The sequence below is a fragment of the Mesoplodon mirus genome (assembly GCF_964341445.2).
Source record: "Mesoplodon mirus genome assembly, chromosome: 14".
NCBI lineage: Eukaryota > Metazoa > Chordata > Mammalia > Artiodactyla > Ziphiidae > Mesoplodon > Mesoplodon mirus.
In genome coordinates, this window is record NC_138990.1 from 49,100,120 (window position 1) to 49,126,326 (window position 26,207).

Sequence of the window (26,207 nt, forward strand, 5' to 3'; positions counted from 1 at the left end):
AAGAGACTGTTTTCTGAGCACTGAAGACAGTAAATCTTTTAAGGGAACAGAGGGGTGTTTAAAACCAGAGTCTAAGTGTGGAAAAAAAGAAAGATGTATCAGTCTGGACTTGAAATTGATCCCTGAATGCAGTCATTCTATTGTTTTGCCTGTGTCTTCTCTTACTCGGCAGTTAAACAGTTGCCACAGCTATGAAGTTGGAGAATTATGTCTCCGTGTGGAGCCGCTTTCACATGGCCCTTCTCCCATGGTCCAGAGTTGTTCATAACCTTAGAAACCCTCTGGGGGCATTCGGTGGACTCAGAAAGAATGGTCTAGAATCTGGCTAGGGATGCCGCAGCCTGTGCAGCCTCAAGCCCATCCATCTTCCTCTCCACTGTCCTCCACCTGGCTGCAAAGTTGGCCTGCCTGCCCTTTCTGCATCTAACTGCTGATATTCAGGCATCACCTGCTCTGCTGCAGCCCAGTGCCGCTGCTCTACTCATTACTGACCACTCCGCTGGGATACTAAGCGCTTTTGGCTTGGCTGGGGGATGGTTAATCAACAACATTGTCAGAGTGATGGATTCTTCCAGGATTACAGCTAATTAGCTTGTTTAGAGGTAAAAATCAACTAGGACATCAGTTCTCCGGGAGCTGGAAGGAGGGGAGCAGTGAGCTGGGAGGTGGTGGGGAGGGATCTCAGCCATCCAGGGCAGCAAGCGTGGGGCTGGGGGGGGTGGGTGGGGGAGGGGTGGCGGGAGGCCTCTGACCAGAGCAGACCTTAAGCTTGAATTCATCGGGCATTTCATAGCCATCCTGGTTGCTGCAGCCCAGAGCATTTCTACCATTCAGCGGAGCTGCAAAAGCAGTGAGTCCTGAAAAGTCACCGAGGACCACAGGCATCGTTTGAGAGCTTTAAAAGAAAAAAGCAGATTTCTAGGTCTAGCACCAGACTTTCCGGATCAGAATTTCTGAAGTTTTTTAGAAAAGCTATTCCTAATTTTTATGCACAATGAAGTTTGAGAGCTACCACTCTGATTGGTGTCCAGCAAGCCAGCATTTCCACTGGCAACAGATTTCAGATGATTGGGTCTATGGCCACCACCCCCGTCAACGTCCATAGACCCCAGTCTTCCTCCTTCTGTTTTTTTTTTAACTTTTTATTTTATGTTGGAGTATAGTTGATTAACAATGTTGTGTTACTTTCAGGTGTACAGCAAAGTGATTCAGTTATACATATGCATGTATCAATTCATTTTTTTAAAATTAATTAATTAATTTATTTATTTTTGGCTGCAATGGGTCTTTGTTGCTGCGCACGGGCTTTCTCTAATTGTGGCGAGCCGGGGCTACTCTTTGTTGCGGTGTGTGGGCTTCTCATTGCGGTGGCTTCTCTTGTTGCCAAGCATGGGCTCCAGGCACACGGGCTTCAGTAGTTGTGGCACGCGGGCTCAGTAGTTGTGGCTCACGGGCTCTAGAGTGCAGGCTCAGTAGTTGTGGCTTGTGGGCTTAGTTGCTCCGCGGCATGTGGGATCGTCCCGGACCAGGGATCAAACCCGTGTTCCCTGTGTTGACAGGTGGATTCTTAACCACTGCACCACTAGGGAAGCCCATATACGTACCTATTCTTTCTCAAATTCTTTTCCCATTTAGGTTGTTACATAATCTCCTGATTTCTGTCTCGTCCTCACTCCCCTATCTTATTTGTCTGTATTGCTCCCTGCCACGCTTCCTTTGTTTGCCCCTGTCTGTCTGAATCATCCTCCCCGCCAGCTCTCCATCTCCATCTGCTTGTCGTTCCCTCTCCCCCCATTTTTCTCTTTCCCCTGTGCTATTGTCTGTTGGCCCCTGACACTCTTTATACCCCCTTTCTATACCCTCTCCCATTTGGCAGGGGCTGGAAGCCTGAGAACTACCTTTGGAAGAGTCCCGGGTATATTTTAAGTCCCACCAGTGAGATGCACGTATGGTTTGAAAGGCAGCAGAGAGGCAGAGCCTTATTACTCTGCCTCTGGCAGGGGGGGGCAGACACGTGGGCTTCAGCAGATGTGAGGTTTTGTCCTGCAAGTCTCCTGCTTAGGCCTGCAGGCAGCTGTGACCGTTTCTGGCCGCTCCCTGTCGTATCTGGTGAGGGTGGCGGCGGCGGCAGCAGCTTCTTGGTTCTCTGAAAGCTAGTGGTGAACCTGGGAGTTGGTGGTGATTGTGTCTGGCCTGTGCTGCTCCAGCAAATCCAACAGCTTTGTGAGCAACTCACTCCCTGTGTTAAATACGTCCTTTTTGATATACCTTGACTGGTTCCTAGTTTCCTGCCTGATGCTGCCTGATATACTCTCCGTTCCTCCCTTCCATTTAACCTTTTCTTCTATTCCACACTCTCTGCCCTTTCCCTATTCCCAGCCCCTCCTCCTGACTGGCTATTTCGTGAAACTGAAAGTTTTAAATGTTTAGATTTGGATAAGTTATATTATCTCCATTCTTTTTTTTTTCCCATTCTTAATTTAAAACATAGGTGAGTTGAACATTTTTTGAGGTTGGAAAACCCCTCATTGAACTGAGTTGGCTATATCTGAGGTCCTCCTGGATTCTGTCCTAGTGGATCAGGGCCCTTGATGGAGCACAGGGGATGGGGGAGGGAAGAGGGAAAGCACAGGCGTGACATGTGCTGCACTGCTCCACTGTAATCCTGCCTCTGTCCCCGTTGGGCCTGGAGGTGGTAAGAATCAAGGAACCGATTTCTGTTCTAGGGAGAAGCAAGACTGATGTCACCCCAATCCACTGGGTTTGCACGTAGAGCTTCCCTCTGGGCCTGGGTTTCCCCGGTGTGTGTGTTTGTGTACACATGTGCCCTTTCAGATGTCCACTCTCAGCAAGGCTACCTCCCGTCTGGGGAAGCAGGCCTGTCCTTTGTGTTCCTCCACTTGGGGGCTGCTTAGGCCCAGCTGCTGCAGAGGGCACAGTCACTGAGTCAGGGGACTTGGGTTTCAATGCATGTGGCTGGAGCAGCAAAGTGTGCAGGTGTGTTGGACTTTCTACCTGGAGGTACAGGTGAAGGTCATCTCTGAGTCCTGCCAAAGCAGCCCGTTCATTTTTTTGAGCTGTCTATTTTTTAAAGCAGAGTCTGTGTTGACCAGTCGGGACCAGTGTTTTGCATGCAGAAAATCTTACGTAAGAGGGCAGTCTGATAGCCCAGGACTTGGGGTCTTCAGGCATTAGCTCTGTCTACCTCTGAAGTCCATGCTGATAACCATGGCCATCTATCCTGGTTAGCCAAGCACAGGGCCAGGAGGCCCAATGACGTGGCCCAAGCTATGCTGTGTGTCTAACCCTGCTATGCTACTAAAATGATTGCAAACACTTTGCAGCAGTTCCTGTGAGAGGGAGGTTAGTTGGCTGTGTGTTTGTTCCTTATACCAGGATGCATCCACCTCCAAACGCTAACTTAGTACCTGAGTATGGGCGTTTGCATGATGGCACACCCCTGCCCATGCCATCAACCTTCTGATGGTTTCTTCTCAGAAAGGTCACACTCTGGCAGTTTCTTGCCCTCCTATTCTCTTGACACACTCATTTGCTAGGATTCCCTCACTGGAGAGATGCTTCTAGGAATGAGTTCTCAAATGTCAGTTCTCCTAAGTGGGGTCTGGCCTGGTCACTCTCTGGAAGCTCTTCTATACTCTGGTGGGGCAGGATCTTTTAGAGCTATCTGATGACCATTTTATGGATTAGGAGCGAGGGAGGCGTCCACCTTGCTGGCTGGATTTCCCCTTCCCCAAAGGTATTTTTCATCCAGAACTAAGATCCTATTTGTCACGGAGTTGAAGACCTTTATTTTACCACCTGGCTGTGAAACAGGATTCAGATATCGGAGAGTATGACTAATTCTGCAAACACCCAACGGACCGTCCTGATGTCACGCACAGCACTCTGTGGGTGGGCAGACTGAGAAATGACTGGGTCGATGGGAGGGGAACCGAGGTGCAGCTCCTCCCCTGCTTTCCCACGAGGGATCATCTTCTGCTTCCTTCTCCTGGGATTCCAGGCTGGGGTTATGAAGTATTCAGATGACCTGTTCTATGATCTTGGGCTCACCAGAGCTTCACCCAGCTGAGGACCTGGCCCAGGATCCTCGAAGGCAGCTTTGACTATGTTCCCAGCAGGGCAGGCTTTGATGTATCACACCTATGGGGGCAGCACAGCCCAATGGAACAAGAGCCAGATTCTTTAGTGATCACTGGAAATTTGTCTTAGAGAAAGACACAGATGCTCAAATGCAAAAGGTCCAGGGTGAGTAAAGAAGCTTTTCCTTCGAGTGACTACAGAGGCCAGGCCCCATTCCCACAGATGCTGTTCAGGTCCACCAGACAATAGAGGGAGCACGTGTACCACCTACTGGCAAGGCTGGACCAGCTCCATCACACCCATGGCTCCAATGGATGGCAATGTCCCTACTTTATTCTTCAAAATTCCCCAGAGGCACCCTACCCACCTACTCTGCCGTGTCTGAGCACAAACCATAGTCCATTTAGCACCTGAGTGCCTGCAGCAAAGTGGAGGGGAAGTCACTTCCTCTGACCCCCTGGACAGGATGGAAGGGCTGAGAAGAGGGGCAGCTAGAATAACTACAACTCTGTCCTCTGGTCTAGCTGAGCTCTGGTGTGCTGGCTGTGGACCCCTGGGGAATAGTGGCTGTTCTCGAGGGCTTGTCTCTTGGATTCAAGTGATATCCCTGCATAGACATTTTTTTCTACAACTATAACAAACATCTTTCCTGCCTACCTGGTAAGGAAGCCACCTCAACTGTTCTTCTCTGTCTCCCTCCTCTTCTCCTGAGTCTTAAACTCTTGTCTCTGACATTATTTGCTAGATTGCTTATTTATTTTTCATAAAGTTTCAGCCCAAGGTACATAATTTAAAAATTCAAGACATTCATACAAAGCATGAAGAAAAAACAGCAGTTCCCTGCCCCATTCCTATCCAAAATTCCTCTCTCCAAACTCTTTCTTCTGAACTCTTTACTTCTAAATAATATTTTATATGGTTACCCCTTGACTTACCAATTTTAAATGGCTACTGACTCCTCATGATGGAAGATGGGGCTGGGGTGCTCTTAACCTCACTTTCATGCCTGTATCTTCTCTCCCTCCATTCTCTAATATATTATGCCACATTTTTTTTTGTTAAATCAATACTCAATTTTTATTTTATTCTGCTGAGTGAAGAAAAACTCTAGGTTCATATTTCCTTTCTTTGAAGAAGTCTTTGTTCTTCCAGGAGTTAGCAATTACCTCATTTACAAAATCTGCTTGGGGCTTCCCTGGTGGCGCAGTGGTTGAGAATCTGCCTGCCAATGCAGGGGACACGGGTTTGAGCTCTGGTCTGGGAAGATCCCACATGCCGCGGAGCAACTAGGCCCGTGAGCTACAACTACTGAGCCTGCGAGTCTGGAGCCTCTGCTCTGCAACAAGAGAGGCTGCGATAGTGAGAGGCCTGCACAGCACGATGAAGAGTGGCCCCCGCTTGCCGCAACTAGAGAAAAGCCCTCGCACAGAAATGAAGACCCAACACAGCCAAAAATAAATAAATTAAATTAAAAAAATCTGCTTGGTCTATGTCATTATCCTAATAATTCTTCCAACCCTCCAGCAGAAATTCAAAATCCTTCGGAACACTATTTTTCCCATGATTAAATGATTAGATAAAACTACTGGTTCCGTTTTTCCCATAGGTCGCTTTTCCTGGTCCCTGCTGGGCTTCTGGCTCTCTCGTTCAGCTCTGCAGCTCTGGCCTTTGGACTTCCATAGTGAGTGAAGGATACAGTGCTGGACCTCCTGTTTCCTGGATTCCAACTCTTTCTCCATCTTCATTTATGTCCTTGGAGTTTTCATGTTATTGTCCTAGTTGGATACATTTCTCTTTAAAAGCTAGCTCTGGAAAGCTGCACACCCTAGGGGTGAAAGGTGCCTGGTAATCACCAGGTGTATGTTTGCCAAAGGAGGTGGGGAGTTTTCCTAACACCAGAGGTAAATCCAGACTCTCAGCTCTCAGAAAGAATTTCTTTGGTCTGAAGGCTGGAGAGACGGATTTATTAGGATAGAAGCAGACCCACTCTTGTGAAAACTGCTGTTGGTAAATCAGCAGGATCAGGGCCACCACTGCCCATATTTCACCCTCATGCAGAGTAGGAGGAGGTGGCCCCTTCCTTCAGACACTTTATTTATGTGTAGTGGGAAACTGTTCTAAATGCTAACTTTGTTAGAATAAGGCACTTTACTGCCATATTGACAGTAGATCAACGTGAATGTAGATGACATCAGCTAGACAAACTCTCAGCAGGGTGTGACTTGCAGTGTAGGAAACCTCTAGACTCTGAAATCAGTTAAGATAAACACAGCCTCAAATGTCCAAGGACCGCACACAAAAGCACAGAGTATTAGCATTCTTTAAAGTAAGAATTCAATACTTTTAAACAATTTTAACATAAACATTGCCCCCAGTGTGACAACTGAAGTGTGTGCTTTGTTCAAAAGAAACAGATATGATGAGAGGGGAGGAAGAGGAGTTGTCTGGTCGGTTTTAATATCGTAGTTTACTAAGTCAGAGGAGAGCAGATGGGATGAAGATGAGAGAGAGGAACAAAAATGTTCTCACAATGGGAATACACCCCAGCTTTCCTGGTGAGTCCAAGGGCAGGTAGAAGCTTCTTGTACACAGTTTGTAGGAAGCAGCCCAGAACGGGTAGACTGGAGAGGGGCTTCAGCAACCCCAAGTCTCTGGGGAGAAGCTCACATAGCTCATCTGACAAGGCCTTCACTAGTTCCTGTGACTGCTTCCTGGCAGTGAACCTGGGAGTGATGGGAATCCTGGAAGAAAGTAACTTTGACTTTGTAATAGCAGAGTAAGGGAATGTTGGCCAGAGTTGAAATGTTCCTGAGACTTAGGGAAGCAGATTTCAAAAGAGTGAGAGGATCAATGGGTTAGACAATAGCCTTTATAAAAGAATATAGGTCATGATGTATTGGAGATTATAACAAGATAATCGTAACTATCTGCTCTCCAGTAATCCCAATGGGCAAGAAAATAGAAATAGCTGAAATAGCAGGAAGATGTGGGTTTAAGACAATATTTACAATTTTAACAACGTTTCCATCCCATTTACAAAAGTTGGGATGAGAACAAAACAGAGGAAGACACAAACCTGAAAGGACAATTTCTTTCAGTCATTTTGGAAATCGTTACTGAGTGCTTTCTCCACATGCTAAGGAGATAGCAACAAATAAGACATACCTAGGCTTACAGTGTAGCAGGGAATACAGACATCAAGACAGTAATTAAAAGTGTGCTGATTTAGCAAACTACAAATACAGGGGAACTTCCTCAACTTGACAAATGGTATCTACAAAAACCCCAGAGCGGGACTTCCCTGGTGGTCCAGTGGTTAAGACTCTGCACTTTGACTGCAGGAGGTGCAGGTTCCATCCGTGGTCAGGGAACTAAGATCCCACATGCTGTGTGGTGCAGCCAAAACAAACAAACAAAAAACAAAACCCACAGCTAACATCATACTTATTGGTGAAAGACTTGGGAGTTCTCTCCCAAGATCAGGAACACAAGAATGTCTGCTTTCTCCACATCTACTCAGCATTGTATTAGAAGTTCTAGCCAGGATAGTTAGACAAGAAAAGTAAATAAAAGTCATCCAGATTGGAATGGAGAAAATAAAACTATCTCCATTTGCAGATGACATGATTTTATATATATATAAAACCTAAGGAATCCCCTAAAAAACTATTAGTACTAATAAATAAGTTCAGAAAGGTGGCAGAATATACAAAAATCAATTTTACTTCTATACATTAGCAATGAATAAGCTAAGAGGGAAATTATGTATAATAGCATCAAATTGAATAAAATGCTTAGGAGTAAATTTAACAAAGGAAGTGCAGGACTTCTACACTGAAAACCACAAAATGTTGTTGAAAGAAACTAAATAAGATCTAAAAATAATGGAGAGACATCTCATGTTCATGGATCAGAAAATGTTATGTTGTGAAGATGGCAATACTCCCCAAATTGATCTACAGATTTATGTGATTGCCATAAAAATCCCAGCTGCCTTTATTTTCTGCAGAGTTTGTCAAGCTGACCCTAAAATTCATATGTAAATGCAAGGAACTCAGTCACCAAAACAATCTTGAGAAAGAAAACCAAGTTGGAAGACTCACACTTCTTGATTTCAAAACATACTACAAAACTATAGTGATCAACAGAGTGTGGTACTGTCAAAAGGATAGATATTAAGATAATGGGATAGAATTTAAAGTTCAGGAATAAATCCTTACATTATGATAAACTGTTTTTTGGAAAGGGTGCCAAAACAATAAAATGGGGCAAATAATAGTCTCTTTAATAAATGGTGCTGGGACAACTGGATATACAGGAAAAGAATGAAGTTGGACCCCCTACATCACACCATATACAAGAATTACCTCAGAATGGATCAAAGACCTAAATGTAAGAGCTAAACTATAAAACTCTTAGGAGAAAAACATAGGAGTAAATATTCATGATCTTGGGTTAGACAATGATTTCTAGATACAATACCAAGAGTGTAAGTGACAAAAGAAAAAACAGATAAGTTGGACTTCATCAAAATTAAAAACTCTGAAAATGATATCATCAAGAAACTTAAAAGACAACCTGCAGAATGGGAGAAAATGTTTGCAAATCACATAGATGATAAGGGACTGGTAACTAGAATAGATATATAAAGACCTCTTACAACTCAGCAACAAAATGATAAATAACCCAGTTTTAAAAACAGACAAAGGATTTGAACAGACATTTCTCCAAAGAAGATATACAAATGGCCAATAAACAACAAAAAGGTACTCAACATCATGAGCTATCAGGGAACTGCAAATCAAAATCACAATGGGATATAACGTCATACCCTCTAGGATGGCTATAATAAAAAAGACAATGAAAAGTGTTGGCGAGATGAAGGAAATTGAAGATGATTTAAAGAAATGGAAAGATATCCCATGCTCTTGTATTAGAAGAATATTATTTAAATGACCACACTACCCAAAGCAATCTACAGATTTAATGCAATCCCTATCAAACTACCCAGAACATTTTTTACAGAAGTAGAACAAATAATCCTAAAATTTATATGGAACCACAAAAGACCCCAAATTGCTAAAGCAATCCTGAGAAAAAAGAATAAAACTGGAGGTATAACCCTTCCAGACTTTAGACAGTACTACAAAGCTACGATAATCAAAACAGCATGTTACTGGCACAAAAACAGATACATAGATCAATGGAACAGAAGAGAGAGCACAGAAATAAACCCACATACCTATGGCCAATTAACCTATGACAAAGGAGGCAAGAATATACAATGGAGAAAAGACAGGCTCTTCAACAACTAGCACTGGAAAACTGGACAGCCACATGTAAAACAATGAGATTAGAACATTCGCTCACATAAAACTCTGAGAAGAGAACATAGCCAGAATACTCTTTGACATAAATCATAGGAATATTTTCTTGGATCAGTCTCCTAAGGTAAAAGAAATAAAAGCAAATAAATGCTTTTGCACAGCAAAGGAAATGAAAAGATAACCTATGGAATGGAAAAAATATTTGCAAATGATGCGAATGACAAGCGGTTAATATCCAAAATATACAAACAGCTCATACAACTCAATATAAAAAATAGGCAGAAGACTTCAATAGACATTTTTCTAAACAAGACATATAGATGACAAATAGGCACATGAAAAGACACTCAACATTGCTAATTATTAGAGAAATGCAAATCAAAACCACAATGAGGTATCACCTCACACCTGTCATAATGGCTATCATCAAAAAGTCTACAAATAACAAATGTTGGAGAGGATGTGGAGAAAAGGGAACCTTTATACACTGTTGGTGGGAATGTAAATTGGTACAGCCACTATGGAGAACAGTATGGAGGTTCCTCAAAAAACTGAAGATAGAACTATCATATGCTCTAGAAATTCCACTCCTGGGTATATATTTGGAAAAAATGAAAACTCTAACTCAAAAAGATTCATGCACTACAAAGTTCATAGCAGCACTATTTACAATAGCTGAGACATGGAAGCAATCTAAGTGCCCATCAACAGACGACTGGCTTAAGAAGGTGGGGTATAGATACAATGGAATATTACTCAGCCATAAAAAAGAAGGAAATTCTGCCATTTTCAGCCATGTGGATGGACCTAAAGAACATTATGCTTAGTGAAATAAGTCAGACAGAGAAAGACAAACACTATATGATATTGCTTATATGTGAAATCTAAAAAATAATATAAATGTATGTATATGCAAAACAGAAACAGACTCACAGACATAGCGTCTGTGGTTACAAACTTGTGGTTACCAAAGGGAAGCGGGAAGTGGGGAGGGACAAATTAGGGGTATGGAATTAACAGGTAAAAACTACTATATACAAAATAGATAAGCAACAAGGATACACTGTATAGTACAAGGAATTATACCCATTATCTTGTAATAACCTATAATGGAATATAATCTGCAAAAATACTGAATCACTATGCTGTACACCTGAAACTAACACAGTATTGTAAATCAAGTATACTTTAATAAAAAAAGTGTTGCCGATAATGTGGAGACATTGGAACTCTCATTTAATGCTGGTAGGAATGTAAAGTGGTGTAGCTGCTTTGGAAAACAGTTTGGCAGTTGCTCAAAATGTCATACATCAAGTTACCATATGATCCAGCAATTCCATTTCTAAGTATACAAATGAAATGAAAACATACATCCATGCAAAAACTTGTACACAAACATTCATAGCAGGATTATCTACAAGAGTCAAAAAGTAGAATCTACCTAAGTGCCCATCAACTGATGAATGGATGAATAAAATATGGTATACCTGCAAGGTGAAATATTATTTGGCACTAAAAAGGAATGAAGTACTAATACATGCTACCACCTGGATGAACCTTGAAAATATTATGTTAAGTGAAAGAAGTCAGTCACAAAAGACCACATATTGCATGAATCCAATGATATAAAATGTCCAGAATAGGCAAATCTATAGATTCAGAAGTAGATTACTGGTCACCTAGGACTAAAGGGATGAGGCAAAAATAGGACTTGACTGCGAATGAGCACGGAGTTTCTTCTTGTGGTGATGAAAAATGTTCTAAGCTTACATGGTAGTGATGGTTGCCAAGCTCTGTGACTATGCTGAAAACCACTGAGCTGTATACCTTAAATGGGTAAACTGTATGCTATGTGAATTATATTTCAATAAGGCTCTACAAAAAAAAAAAAGGAAGGAGTGAGCAACAGCAACAAAAGAGTGTTTTGATTGTTATGATTGGGGAAGTGGTTTACATGAATAAATAATATGGAAACCCAATGAGGCCAAGACATGAAGGATCAAGAATGAGGTAACTAACCCAGGGCTGGGCAGACAGTAAGGGCAAAGGGCAAGGTTGGGAAAAGAATGAAACACTGAAGGAAATAAAAATACCTGATAAGGGGTTAATATCCAAAATATATAAAGAACTCATATGACTCAATAGAAAATAAACCCAATCTGATTTAAAAATGGGCAGAGGATCTGAATAGACATTTTTCCAAAGATGACATACAGGTGGCCAACAGGTACATGAAAAGGTGCTCAACATCACTAATCATCAGTGAGATGCAAATCAAACCCACAATGATGTATCACCTCACACCTTGTAGAATGAGTACCATCAAAAAGACAAGGGTTGGTGAGGAGATGGAGAAAGGGAACCTCTGTGCACTGTTGGTGGGAATGTAAATTGGTGCAGCCACTATGGCAAACTGTATGGAGTTTCCTTAAAAAATCTGTAATAGGCTCTGGGTGTCTGCTCTCCAGAGGACACCGAACCAACCCCTAGTACCATTGGACACACCCACCACTGGAGTGGGCACAGCATGCCACCTTTTACTTGTGTCAAGGAAGATTGTGAGCTGTGGGTCTTGCCCTCAGAGGAGGGCCTCCCATGACCAGCTGCCTGCACACTGTCCGCTGACTGCCCAGCTGGTGATGTCCTTCTGCCTTGAAGTCTCGCTCAGTCCATCCAAAGTACTCCATGGGAACGATGACCTCATCAAGAGCCCACAACATTGGACAACAACTCCTAACCATTCAAGACTCAGTTCCTAGGCTGTCTCCTAGAGAGACATCACACCTTCCAGGCCAACTTAGTTGTACCATCATCTTTGCGCGAACTTCTGTGTTAGCTTTCACTACAGAGTATTGCAATTGATCTATTATATTCAGTATTTACATTTCTGTCTCTTTCACTCCATAGCAAGACCCTCCAGGGCAATGACCAAGTTTGATTTCCCTAAAGACCTGTATGTTCAGCTGTCTATAGGAGATCTCCATATGGGTGTCCCACAAGCACATCACCATATCCAAAGCTGAACACATCTGAAGAACCCCCCTTAGTGTCCATACAGCACCCAAGCCTCTTTCATTGCATCTTGTATATTAGAGTGTAGTTTCCTATTATAGAACTATCTCTCCCACTAGACAGAGAGGAACTGAGGGCAGAAACCATGCAGATTTCATTTATCTCTGTATCCCTGGAGCCCAGCACAGTGCCTCTCACATAGGTGTTATTCAATAAATGGTCACTTAATTGAAAAAAATTAATAATAGAACTATCATATGATCCAACAATTCTACTTCTGGGTATTTATCCAAACAAAATAAAAACACTAACTCGGAAAGATACAGACACCTTCCTGTTCATTGCCACATTATTTACAGTAGCTAAGACATAGAAACAACCTACTGATACATGTCCATCAATAGATGAACGGATAAAGAAAATGTGGTATACATATATACATACAACAGAATATTATTCAGCCATAAAAAAGAAGAAAGCCCTGCCATTAGTGACAACATGGAAGAACCTTGAGGGTATTATGTTAAGTGAAATAAGCCAGAGAGAGTCAAATACTGTATGATTTCACTTACATGTGGAATCTAATAAAAAACCACAAGTGAATTCATAGATACACAGAACAAAGTGGTTGCCACTGGTGGGAGGTAAGGGGGTTGGTCAAAATGGGTGAAGGTGGTCCAAAGGTGCAAACTTTCAGTTATAAGATACAGAGGTTTGGGGGCTGTTAACATACAGCATGGTGACTATACTGTGTTGTAGATTTGAAAGATGCTAAGAGAGTAGATTGTAAAAGTTCTCATTACAAGAAAAAAAATTGTAACTATGTGAGGTGATAACCAAACTTATCATGGTAATCGTTTCACAATACATACATACATCAAACCATTATGTTGTATGTCTAAAATGAACACAGTGTTAAATATCAATTATATCTCAATAAAAAGAAATTTTAAAAAGAATTCTAAATCCTTCCCTCATAACCTCCAGGCCACACTCTTTCATTGATGCCCCCTGTTCTACATGACTTGGATGAAATCTGCAGCATTGGCCTTGAAACTCATGGGCCAAGCAGCTGAGCCTTGGCTCACATAGAGAAGGGCTCTGTAATCTCTGGGGAGGCTGCCCCCAGGGAGAGAGTTTTGTGTGCAGTTCCTGGAGGGGAAGATGCATTGTGCCCCCGGGAGGAAATGAGTCTAAAGCTGCGTCGTCTTATCTGGGCTCTGGGGTCTGCTCTCCTCCTGGCTTCAGTTGTACATCACCAGGTTCATCCAGTGAGAAATAAGCATCCTCATTACAACACAACTTTAAACTAGTTAGCTTAACACAGAGCAGGGCAAATGGTACCCTCTTCCCTTGAAATATCTCAGTCTAGACTCATCAACCTTTTCCAGCTAATTCCAACCCAAGCAGGAGGTCTCGGCCCTCTATTACAGCATATCTTCCGCTGCTCCCTGAATAGCTGGGCACTGAGAGGGACAGCTGAGGCCAACCAGCTGGCTGGGCCAGGATGCTCTTTCTAAAAACTCACCAGGAGTAAGTTTAATGTACAGTGAGCTCATGGGGCTTCCCTGGTGGCACAGTGGTTAGGAATCCACCTGCCAATGCAGGGGACACGGGTTCAAGCCCTGATCCAGGAAGATCCCACATGCTGCGGAGCAACTAAGCCCCTGCACCACAACTACTGAGCCTGCACTCTAAAACCCGCAAGCCACAACTACTGATCCTGCACGCCTAGAGCCCGTGCTCTGCAGCAAGAGAAGCCACCGCAATGAGAAGCCAACGCACCACAAAGAAGACCCAACACAGCCAAAAATAAATAAATAAAATAAATTAATTAAAAAAAACAGTGAGCTCCGCAGATGTTCCTTAGTTCCCTCCTGGATTTATGGCTCCCACACAATCCTCTGCTTTATTAAGCTATTGGAAAAAATAAAATCTGTCTGCCAGGATCCTAAAGCAGCCTTGGCAGCCAGCAATATATAAAGGCAGTAATTGGAGGCGGGGGGCCGGCAGCTTGGCTGGCCTTTGACAGACTGTTCAATAACCTCAGGGAGAGAAATGCCCCCTGAAATCAGGTGAGGAGAGGTAGCCTGGGGTTGTGCCCTGTCTCTGTGAGGGGAAGGTACCTCATGTCCACTTCTGTCAGGTAGAGTCCTTTTCCGTCCTTGGAGAGGTTCTGGAACGCTTCTAGGGTAAAGAGGAGGAGAAGAATCAGGACAGGCCTGGGCCCACGTGCGATGAAAGCCAACGTGGTGATTCTGTGGGAAGCCCTAGAGTGTGCTCGGCCTCCCCTCCATTTCTCTTTCCAGCCAAACTCTACACCCGTGGGAAAGCTCAGGCTCAGCCCTCAAAAGAGCCCCCTGACTGCTCTGCCCGACACGCCCCTGCCCCCTGCAGCTTCCTTACACTTTGTACTCTCCACACTTGGCTGTGGGGATGCGGGGGCTTGTTTTAGCAGGTATCTCAGGGCACCTCCCTTGTCCAGCTGCGAATTCTCTGGAGCAAGACTGTGCCTCTGGCTTCTGCTTTACCCTCCCAGCGTTCTGCTCTCTCCACCTTATTAATTGCCTGCCTCAGAGCTGCGGGGTTAGTGCCACATGGCAGGGGTGGTGCAAGAATGTGAGCGGAGGCCAGATCCCACTTCGACCTCAACCACAACAGCTCCATTTGGAGCTCTATTGTGGCTTGGGGTTTCACACGAAATGTCATTTAAAACAAAGGGGTGTGCTGCTAAAAAGTGTCACAACCTCTGGCCTACACAGCTGGCTTTCTGAGGCCTTGTGGGGGGACCTACTGCTCCCACTTACTCGCTGTGTGTGTGCAATCCTTCAGCAGGGATCAAACCATTCGCTGCATGACTAAAGAGTAGGTTTAAACCATAAACACAATCTGGAGAGGGGCCACAGCGATTTAACCTGGTTCCTAAGAGAGGTGCTAGTAGGGTGATGAGGAAATGAGCGATCTGGGGTGGGGGGATGTCCTGGGGAGAAAAGGGTGCAGAAGGGAGGTTGGGGACTCCAGGCAACTACGCCATCACACAGGCTAACGGTGGCTCTGTCCCCTGGGACGAGCCCAGGCCTGGGGCTGGAGCGCATTCCTGGTCCCCTCCTGTGTTCTTTGGTCACTGTGAAGGTCTCCAGGATGGCCCCAGGATGACACTTACTTGTCATGGCTTCAAGCCGCATCAGGATGCAGACCAGGCTGGCGAAGCTGACCCTGCCTGTGCTGTCGCTATAGCGGAGTCTCAGGAGATCCAGCCGCTCATTGGTGACGGAGATCCCTGCAAGGAAGTCAGGGACACAGGGGGAGCCAGTGAGCAGGGAGGAGGCCGGGAGTTGGGGTGGTCCTGTCCTCAGAGCGGAGAGCTCAGGTGGTGGCCTCAGGTGGACGGGAGAGAGCTGCCTCTCCCTCTTCGAGTCCTGTGATCGTGCGTGTCTAGTTGTGAGCTCCAGGGGGGCACTGACCACAGAACCAACAACGGCAGACTGAAAATCAGGGGGGCCTGTGCACCCCGGTGAGCCAGCAGAACACTGTAAACCAAACCATCCATCAAGGGGACAAGCCTGGTGGCCTGTGGGCCCCATACAGCCAGAGACATGTTCGGTTTCTCCTGCAGAGCTAATAAAATGTGAATTTGAAAGCCTTTAGATAGGGCATGCCTCTGCAGCTTGCATGTTCTCAAACTGCCCCCTCAAGTCACATCAGCTCTGTTGCCCCTTTCAGTTACCGGACTGGCCCCTGACAGCTTTTCAGCCAAATTCCAACTATTCTCTTTCTCCCTTTTATTATTCTGGAGTCGTTAGTGAGGTTCTCCTATAAAGGTTCCCTCTTTCACTGGCCATTCAGTGGTTCTCAGAGTGTGATTCCCCAGACCAGGAGCTTTGGCCTCACTAGGGAACTTGTCAGAAGTACAAATTCTTGAGCCCCACCCCAGTCCTCCTGAAGCAGAAACTTTGGGCAGGTGGTGAGGCTCACCAATCTGCACTTTCACAAGCCCCCGGGGGTCCTGACTCAGGCTCAAGTGTGAGAACCACAGCCCTCGGCTGTGAAAACAAGCAGCCGCATAGCACAGGGAGATCAGCTCCATGCTTTGTGACCGCCTGGAGGGGTGGGATAGGGTGGGAGGGAGGGAGGGAGACTCAAGAGGGAAGGGATATGGGAACTGATATATATGTATAACTGATTCACTTTGTTATAAAGCAGAAATTAATACACCATTGTGAAGCAATTATACTCCAATAAAGTTGTAAAAAAAAAAAAAACCAACCCATAAGGCGAGGATAAAGGCTGAAGCGGGGGTGCGGGCAGCAGCGCAGGTTTCTACCCGCTCAACTGAGAGCCCCTGGGAGGGAGACCCGTGGAAGCTGTCCTTCCAGCAGGGGGCCTGCTGGAGCCTGATTTTACATTTTATTCAGGAAGGTGGCAATTTGCTGACTTAACCTTTTTGTGAGCCATTTCCCCCATGGGTACAGTGAGGATAATGATTCCTGTCCTTCCCAAGTTCCAGAGCTGTTGAGACAATCAAATGAGGTGACGTGAGTGCAAGTTCTTGCTGAAATAGGAAGCATCTGCGCCCTGCAGTGTTATTATCATTCTCCCAGGACTGAAAGCTCTTGCCTCCTTGAAGCAGACAGAGGTCATTTGATTTCACTTAGCCCCAGACCCTCTGTAAAGAGAGCGCATCAGCCCACCTGTGGGTATTTAACCCTGAGGGCCCGGATGCTGAGATGGAAGCATCTTCAAGGCAAGCTAGATTTCTGGTAGGGTACCAACCATGCGGGGTCATTTTTACACAATTAGAGCTGTGCTGGGGAGAGAAGGCAACCAGGAGAATTGACTGGCAGGCGAGAACTCAGGTGGGGGAGGGTGGAGTCTGAGTCTGGAGCCAGGAGGCTCACGGACCCAGTGTAAACCAGGGGAGGGCACAAACACTGTGCTCTGCTTTCTCCCCGCCATGCCCAGCACCTCTCTACCAGCCTTGCCTAACACACAGACACACAGACACACAGACACACACACACACACACACACACACACTCTCTCTCTCTCTCTCTCTCTCTCTCTCTCTCTCTCTCTCGCCTGCTTTACCTGTGTCCTTTACGGCCTTCCATAAATCCAAGCTCGGGAAAACTCCAGAGTTCTTCCGGGAGTATTGGAAAACATTCTGATATGGGAGAAAAAGCAAGAAGCCCGTGTGAGCCCCAGTGTCCACCTGGGAGAGGATGTCCTGGGTACCTGGGTAGAGGGAGGTCCCGATAAATCTCGTTCCCAGCCCTGGAGGCTGCTTCACTAAAACACGAGTGGGTCCAGCTCAGAGGTCGGCCCGGTGCATAGTTGACGCCGGGGGTGGGGTGGGGGTGGGGAATGGGCTCTGGCTGATAAAGCTGACTGCCTGGCCGTCAACTGCGGGGCAGCGGGTCCCTCTCCCAGGCCCGCACCTTCCCCCCGCTCCCCAAACCTGCCCTTCCTCCTCTTCCTCACCCCCTAGACTGGGCTCCTGCTGCCCCGGGAGGCTTCCTGCTTTCCAGGGAGGTAGAGAGCTCCCTAGAGTTTGCCTAGGGTGGGGTTAATAGCACAGACGTTACAACCAAATCGCTGAGTATAAATCCCAGCTTGACTATTTACCAGCCTTGTAACCTGGGTCAAGTGACCTAACCCTTCTAGGCCTCAGTTTCCCTCTCTGTAGCACAGGGCCAATTACAGTACCTACCTCATAGGTTCGCTGCAAGGAGTAAATGAGCACATCTTTATGAAGCGTTTAGGGGCGTGCCTTGCACGGTAGTGAGTGCTGTGTAGGCAGCACTGAAGGCACGTGAGAACCGCGCCTGCGACCAAGCACGGCCGTGGTGTGGGGTCACCTGAACACACCAATTTTGTACAGGGCGGCTCTCCGTTTGCCCAAGACTTCTCTCCCTCCCCCTAATTCTCACTCGAATCTTCAGGCTCCTCCTGCTTCCCAGGTGAGGACACTGGTGGGTGAGTAGCTTGCCTTGAATGAAGCAGGCAAGCAGCGCAGGACTGAACCCGGGACTCCTAATGTTGGCCTATGCTCAGCTGCTGCCCAGGAGCTGTTTTAAAGCAAAATACCCCCAAGCAGGTGTGCAGCTGAGGCAGATCATGGGAGCCGATTACTGTGAAATAGCGGCTTGACAACTTTTTTCTGGCCTTAGTTGGCTTTTGTGAGTTCAGAGACTTAGCGTGTTCTCAATTAGGTATGGACTCATTCATTCAGTCACGCATTCGTTGGGTCATTTGTTCAGCACTCTTGAGTGCCTTCTGTGTGCTGGACACTGTGGAAGGCGCTGGGGAAAAGGATGAATATGAGGGATCCCTGCCCTGGAGGACCCTGCAATCTAATGCGAGAACTGTCAGCCATTGCAGTGCCTGGTGAGAAACCAAATGACTCCAATCAGGGAGTAGGTGATATAAATAAATAATATGTAAATAGAAAGTGTTTTTATTGTATTGTTGTGGGTTCAAGTGTTAGGAGCTGAAGGGGGGCTCACTGGGCCTTAGGGGGGGCGGGCAAGGCCCCCAGGGGAGGCCCCTCAGGGAAGGGGTTTTGGGGCTGGACCCGCAGGCTGGGTGGGCATCAGGCAGGCTCTGAGTGCAGGGACGGGAGAACAAGGAGTCTCATAGCTGGGGTCCGATGGGGTGAGCGGGATGAGGGAAAGGGCTTCTCCTGGACCCCAAAGTGGGTCCCGACTCACAGGATCTTACGTATAGCTGATGAGTTTCGACTTTGTCCTGAGAACAACGGTGAGGCCACACTGAGGCCACAGACCACAACGGCGATTCTGATGTATGTTCTGGCAGATGGAGGGGAAGGCGATGAGGTGAACTAGCAGCCGAGGGGATGCTGCAGTGGGCCCGGGGAGAAATGAGGAGGGCAGTGCTAGCTGGCAGTTTTAGCTACAGTCACTGTGACCCGTTTCTCCTCCAGCCTCCTAGAGCGGTCCTCAGCCTGCCACCTGCCCGGGCATTGCCTCGTACCTTCTAGTGGTGCATGTACAGATCCCTAAGCAAAACAGGGGCCCTCCTTGAGGGTGGGGGTGAGTTTCCTCTCCTTTCATAGCCCTCAACCCTGGTGTAGGATCGGGCTACCCTGTAAACATATGCTAAACCAGACAGAGTAAGAGTGCTAGTCAAAAGGGAACACGCAGGTACCTGGCAGTGGACAAGACGGCTCCACAGCCTTGAAAACTCCTCTTGGTCAAGCCGCCCACTCACCTTCAGCTGGTGGGGAGTTAAGAGTCAAGCAGTCCTTTGTGCAGTGAGCAGAGCAGCCCCACCCACCAACGAGTAACACCGTCCAGTGTCACCTGGATGTGGCCCTACACCAGCTGGCTCTTGCTGTATCTGAAAGGGACCTGGCTTAGATGTATTTCACAGGGAAAACAATCAATTGGAAGGAGAAGGCAGCCCTGAGAAAGGAGAGCCAACAATACTTGCGCCCAGGGGAAGAGAGCGAGCCCCAAACACAGCTTCCACCCGCTGGGGTGGGGCCCCTGGCAGGGGGGAGCGGGGGGCAGCTGGGGGGAGGAGAGCGCCTTGCAACTCCGGAGGCAGCACGAGACGTGAGTGCACCCGCTAAGTGTGCGCCAGTGGATGGACTGCGTTCTGTGTATTCAAGTCAGCCCTGGTCACTCCATACGATGGGTTTAATGAAAACAATGGATCTCTGAGGAGCTGGAGGGGAGCTGGTGGGTGAGCAAGAGGAAGGGTAGAAAAGACCTGTCTGCTTTGCAGGGGTCCTGCAGACATGACCTCCCCTAGGGTTGCCTGCCCCAGGATGTGGGGCTGCCGAGGGCCATTGGACTCATCTGCAGGGATGAGCAGTGTCTCTGGGTGATTCCAAGCCACAGCCAGCAGAGACAGGGCCTGACTGATAATTTCATCAGGAAGGCTTCTTGTTTGACAATGGCTGGCTTCACATCCCCAGTTGAGCCTTGTTAAGAGTGAAAGTGCCGGGGGATCCATGTCACTCCAGGGAGACCGTGCACACCTGAGGGAAGAGCTGCAAGGCAGCAGCTGGGGGATACACCCACGAGGAGCCAGAGGGGAGGTGGGGAGGGCAGGGGAGAAATGGCTCAGGGGAGAGTGGAAGTCAGGATGGGAGGCAGGAGACCTGGGGTTGGGTCCCAGCCCTGCCACTTGTGGCCATGGAACGTGGGCAGGTCACTGCACTGTCCCAGCCCAGTCTCATCTGCAAGTGCAGCACAATAGTAATAATGGGGTGTAACTGCCGTGCAGACTGAAGAGTTTTCTGCAAGTGTTGGTGGTTGTTATCTTTATTGAACTGGGGGCTTGCTGGGCAAGGAATTTAAATAGTGAGGACTCCTCCAGTGGTAAGGAGAGCTGTGTAAGGACGACAGTTCCCACAGGTGCTACAAGGAGGCAGTGAAGGATAATGTTAGAACATAGACATTGGAGGCTGAAAACTCCAACTTCAAATCCAGACACAAACTCTGACTAGCTGTGTGATCTGGGCTGAACCCTTGTTTCTTCCATTGGATCATGGGACAATACTTCTTATATCACAGGGGTTATTGCAAGAATTATGAGGGAAAAAAATATATATCAGTACAGTTCTTGGCACACAGTAGACGCCTGATAGGTGGTAAGTTTTGTTATTGTTGCCATGGAGGTTCTGGAGAGCGAGTTGGTGCAGAATCCCCAGGAGCCCAGGCTCTTTGCTGAGCCCTCAGAACAGAGAACGAAAACAATGAGGGTGAGAAAAGTGTTCCTCAGTGTCCTAAATAGACCCCTGGGGAAGCCCACGGAGCAGACAGGCTCTTAGAGCTGGGGGAGGGGGGATGACTGCAAAGGATACATCCGTCAGAGCCACAACGCTCCGGCACTCATCCAAAGAGAATGTGTCCCCTGGAGGTCCTGAGGGGGAGAACAGGAAGGACTGAAATGTCAGAGAGGGTGGCATAGGACTGGCGTGGCCACGGGGATGGGGTTGGGGCCAGCAGGTCCCTCCTTACCTTTTAGGAATTCCTGGTTGAGAAGGCTCTGGACCTGGGTAGCATCAATGTCTGGCCCCTGATCCAAATGAGGAAGGGATGCAGGAATCACATCGGTGCCCAGAAGCAGAGGGGCACACCTGCCTGACTGTAAAAGCACTGGGATTTCTGAGCACTTAGTTCCCATCTCATCTTTGTCATGAAGCCTTCCTTCCCTCCCTCCCTCCCTCCCTCCCTTCCTTTTTTTTTGGCTGCGTGGCATGACTTGCCAGATCTTAGTTCCCTGACCAGGGATTGAACCCGTGCCCTCGGCAGTGAAAGCGTGGAGTCCTAACCACTGGACCACCAGGGGATTCCCATGAAGCATTTCCTGATTGCTCCAGGCCCTGGTGATAACTCCCTTCCTGAACATCTGTAGTGCTGATTACTCCTGACATTTGATACCTGGTGTGGGTCACCTTGCATTTCTCTCTCTATTCATTACTGGGCTGAAAGCTGTGTTTGCTTCCTCCCCACCATACTTGGCACTTGGGAGCCCCTCAGGAGAAGTACTGTTGAATGAATCAGTTCAGCCCTACAGGTGTGTTCCCCCATCTGCTTCCAGAAAGTAAGTGACAAGTTGCTCTAATTGAGCACATAACTTAGCATTAGTCTTCTCAGCCACAGAAGCAGAAAGGGAGACATCATGGTTTTCCTCGGATAAAAAACGGGAAGCAGCTGAGGTTGAGGGGAGAGAAACTTTTCCTGGCCTGAACTTCTGAAGGTGTTAACTGCCTTCACTTTTCTGTTGGGGACACTGGCCAGTTTTATGGGCAGCAGATTCCGTGACGATTTGATAGAGAAGCAGAGTTGTTCTCCACGCAGCTGTTTCTTTCACCCAGCCTGGTAAAAAGCCGAGGGCATGATGGGACATCACCACCCTGGGGAAGCTTTTCCACGGGAGGAGTTGGAGTGAGGGCTCCCAGCAGGTGGCTAGTGGCCTGGCACTAGGTCAGAAGGAAGGAGGTGCCTCCTTGGGGTCTTCTGAGAACCAGCACCACACAGACAACAGATAAGCAGTCCCCAGGGTGGCCTCACCACCCAGAACAGAAAGCAAAAGCAGCCCTACAGTTTGTCCTTACTGGAGTCCTTTAGCTGGAAAAATTACCCCCAGTGATGTCACCAGTGCAACACATCCTGCCAGCATCTGAAATTGGCCCTTAGGTCATCGCTCCAACGTCTCACTGGTTGGTCATGCCAGGGAAGTTAGTGTTGTGTGCCCGCCATCAACTGAGGTTTTTCCTCGAAAGAATCATGGCACCTCACTATAAAGAGCAGTTGCCATGGTGAGGAATGCCAACTTACATGGAGTCGCGTGAGAATGTAAGCAGCTGTGGGGCATGGATCATATCCCCCACCCTGGGACAGCCCCTGACCTGGTCCCTACACCCAGTAAACAACAAATGTTGGAAGAGATGGGGCTAGGAATGGAGATAAAGGTGGCCTGAACAAAACGCCCAAAGAATCGCATGTTGGCCTCTACCACCTCAATGGAAGATGCCTAAGGACTGATGCTTTGCTTTCCTTGGAACATCCTAGGGTATTTGTACATGTTTGCTGATTGAATAAATGATAGATGATGGATGTGGCCTGTCCCAAAGGCTGAGTGTGTCCTTCCTTTTCCCACAGGCGGACCCTGGGTTATGGTACCACCACCACTACTATGGCTGATAAAGGGGTACAAGAGATTGGGAGACAGGACAGAGTACATGGACGAATATTTGGCTCTCAACTTTCTTTTGAGGACACAACCTCTGAGGATAGTTTGCAGGTTGTGCAGAATGATGCCAGGTTGGCCCTGCTCAAGGGTGTCCACCAAGGGGTGAAAAGAAGTTGGAGTCCAGTCTGGGTTCTACTCTCAAGCCATGCACCTTGGCACAAAGCTCCATCTCTCTTCTATTCTAATTCCTACAAAGGCCTCATATGGGCTGCCAGTTACCCTCTATGAGAAGACATTTGGTTGTTGTTTGGAAAAGTCCTGATTAGGGAATCTGTACCACTTATCATATGACAAATTATATTTTTTATTTCAGAGGTGCAGGTTCATGGACCACGTTGAGGACTTTGCCGCCTGCCCCTGAAGGAAGCTTGGTCTTGCATATCCTAATCTGGTCCTGCTGATCACCTAGGGGAAGGGACCTTAGCTAGAGCATCTGCTCTGGGGAAGTGGATCTGTCTTAACTCAGTGCAGATTGATTGAGCACCTTCTCTGTGCCAAGGACAGTGATAGTTATTGGGGACAAGGAATGCGTACGATGCCATCCCTGCCTTCAGAAGCTCACAGACTGGGGACATTCACCATAGTAGATCCTGTTTTGCATCAAGTGAAGTGCTTTCTGAGTCAGCCCAGATGTGGGCCTGAACCCTGGGCTAGTGTTGATTTCAAGGACGTTCATACTGAGCTGTTCCCTATAACATGTACTCTCATGCCAGCCACATTCTTCATCTCTCCTTATTTTTATCTCTGGGCCCAGGCTACCTGAATAACTTCCCTTTGGCTGCCTCCTGGTTACCAATGCCCTGTTAGCCTTCTCAATGCCTAGCATCTTCCTGTCCTTGGCCCCTGCCTGCCCGAGGCCGGCATGGTACACACGATCATCTATATGGCTTTCCACTTCCCACACCGACATGACGACTAATGGTAAAAGGCCCAGCGTGCAGAGCCCTTGGCAGCTGTTTTTTTCTCCTGACAAGTCAAGGAGTTCTTTATAACGGCTTATTAAACCATTAGGAAAATCCCTGGTGCACGTAGGTGGCTTGGCAGGAAGCAGGCTGTTGGTGCTTTCTGAAGCTGGCCAGCTCCCGAGAAGATGGATGCCAACGTTGGTGGGAGGTGGCAGAAAGGGGGAAGACTTCACGGGGTATTGCCAATTGCTTGTTTGAAGATTTAAAAAGCTCACTCCCCTATAATCAGGCCCTTCCTTTCCAAACTACACTTCACCCCAGATGTCACCCAGGTGGGGCGCCCCATCTCTCCAGATCAGCTCTGGACATCCAGGGAGAGAGGCTTACACGACCACCCATCAAGTCATCTTCCTCTCTCTATCCTGATAAGGACCTGGGAGAGGTTTCCTTCCCTCTGGCCCCTCCATCACCTGTCCTATGTAGGGCCTCTCACCGTCATGCTAAGTACTGTACCTGCTGAGCGTATTTGTAGAAAATGCTTCATTGGGAGGCATTTCTGGATGACTTGCCTGGATCTAAGGAAGAAGAGCCAACATCAAATTTCTGGGGAAGGAGGTTGCCTGTCTGATACGGTGAGGGCCCCAGAACCTTCCACCTGGATCTGAGACAGAGGCTTCATCCAGCAATTGGATCAAACCTTTCTGGGGAATGGGAATTTGTGGAAGGAAGATGGTTGGGTCCAGCCTGGCCTTCAAGGCCTGGTCTTCTCACCTCATCCCTGCCCCTCTGAGTCATCACCAGCCCATTGTGGTATCTGTGCTTTCATTGGTCAGTGGCGAGGCAAGAAGGAAGGAGATAGAAGCTCTTGGGGAGGGGACGTGACCCAGTGAAGTTTGCCAACCAAGCCTTGCTGCACACTTACCTGCAGTGGTCTGAGGTTGAGATTATCGCCCAAGTTCCTAGAAAATCAGGGGGACAGTGTGACAAGGATGACCAGCTCACTATTCAAAGGAGGCTCACGCCTACATGTGGCAGGCACCCCTGCAGGCATTGGGCATCTATGCCAAGGACACACGTGGAGAGCCCTCAGCACAGCAAGCTGTGAAGTGGGCAGCCATGGCAGTCAGCAGACAGATGAGCATCGTGACCTCGTGTCCAGTCTTTCGGGTGGCCCTCCCCTGGTCTTCAAACCATTTTGTAAACTGTTCCTTTCACAACCAGATACACGTGTATCATAACCCCCATTGCCAGGATGGCAAATAAGATTTGTCTTAGGTTCCAACTCTGAATGGTGGCACAGTGACCATCTGGCATGCTGGACTGAGAAGGCCTCGTCCATGCTCAACTGTAAAGACTGCCATGATTGTAGTGATGTCTGCCTTGGGGCCAAGAAGGCATGAGGTGCCCAGCAGGGTGTGTGCTTGTTGATCCCAGTCTTCACTGCAGTGAAGACCCTCCACCATCAGACTCTATCACTCAGGCCCATGTCTCGCTGTCTCCCTGATGTACCCCACATTCTGTCTGCATTTCAGACAATTGCCATGCGTGCCACGTACCACCTTCCTGTGTGTATGGACAACATCGCTCATTCTTCAACGAGCCCCATGCTCACCCACTTCCCTGCTTCTGCTCATGCCTTTTTCCTCCACCTGCACTGCCTTCCCCTGGGAAACACCGTTAGGTTTTCCATCGAAGACTAGCTCACATTCCAAGTCCCCCAAGAAGCCTTCCTCTGTCCCTCTTGCCGGGAGGGAATCCCTCCACTCTGTCCTCCCACACGCCCCTGCACTTCCGTCAAGCAATGGCTGCATCCTGTTTGTGGTCTACTTATTGGTTCACAGACTCTCTCGTCCCCACTTTGTGCTGAGCATCTTGAGAGCGGGGGCCGTGCTGTGTCCCCTGCTAACAGAGTGTGTTGCTGCACAGAATGATGCAATGCGTTTTTATAAAATTAAGTAGAATAAAACGTTTAGAATCCCAGAAGTTCTGTACCTGTCACTGTCTGGCATCTTTAGGAAGATTCGGAGCAAGAACTCAACTGCTTCTCTGCCTGCGGAGACGACCACCACATAGGTCCCAGGGCTCAGGCTGAAACACTCTGTAAGGTTGCATGTGGTTTCAGAAACGATGCCTT

General features: G+C 47.5%; 1 protein-coding gene across 1 annotated transcript in view; it reads right to left on the bottom strand.

Moving 5' to 3' along the window:
• CAPN13 (calpain 13) overlaps positions 1 to 26,207 on the bottom strand; it is a gene marked incomplete at its 3' end in the record, with an annotated part of 111,741 nt that overhangs the window by 43,252 nt on the left and 42,282 nt on the right. Inside the window, 10 exon segments of the mRNA XM_082642391.1 lie at positions 14,567 to 14,627; positions 15,604 to 15,786; positions 17,529 to 17,604; positions 19,608 to 19,676; positions 21,274 to 21,332; positions 21,431 to 21,488; positions 24,587 to 24,613; positions 24,617 to 24,637; positions 24,990 to 25,032; positions 26,066 to 26,207. Of these exon segments, the coding sequence (XP_082498517.1) occupies positions 14,567 to 14,627; positions 15,604 to 15,786; positions 17,529 to 17,604; positions 19,608 to 19,676; positions 21,274 to 21,332; positions 21,431 to 21,488; positions 24,587 to 24,613; positions 24,617 to 24,637; positions 24,990 to 25,032; positions 26,066 to 26,207 (739 nt within the window).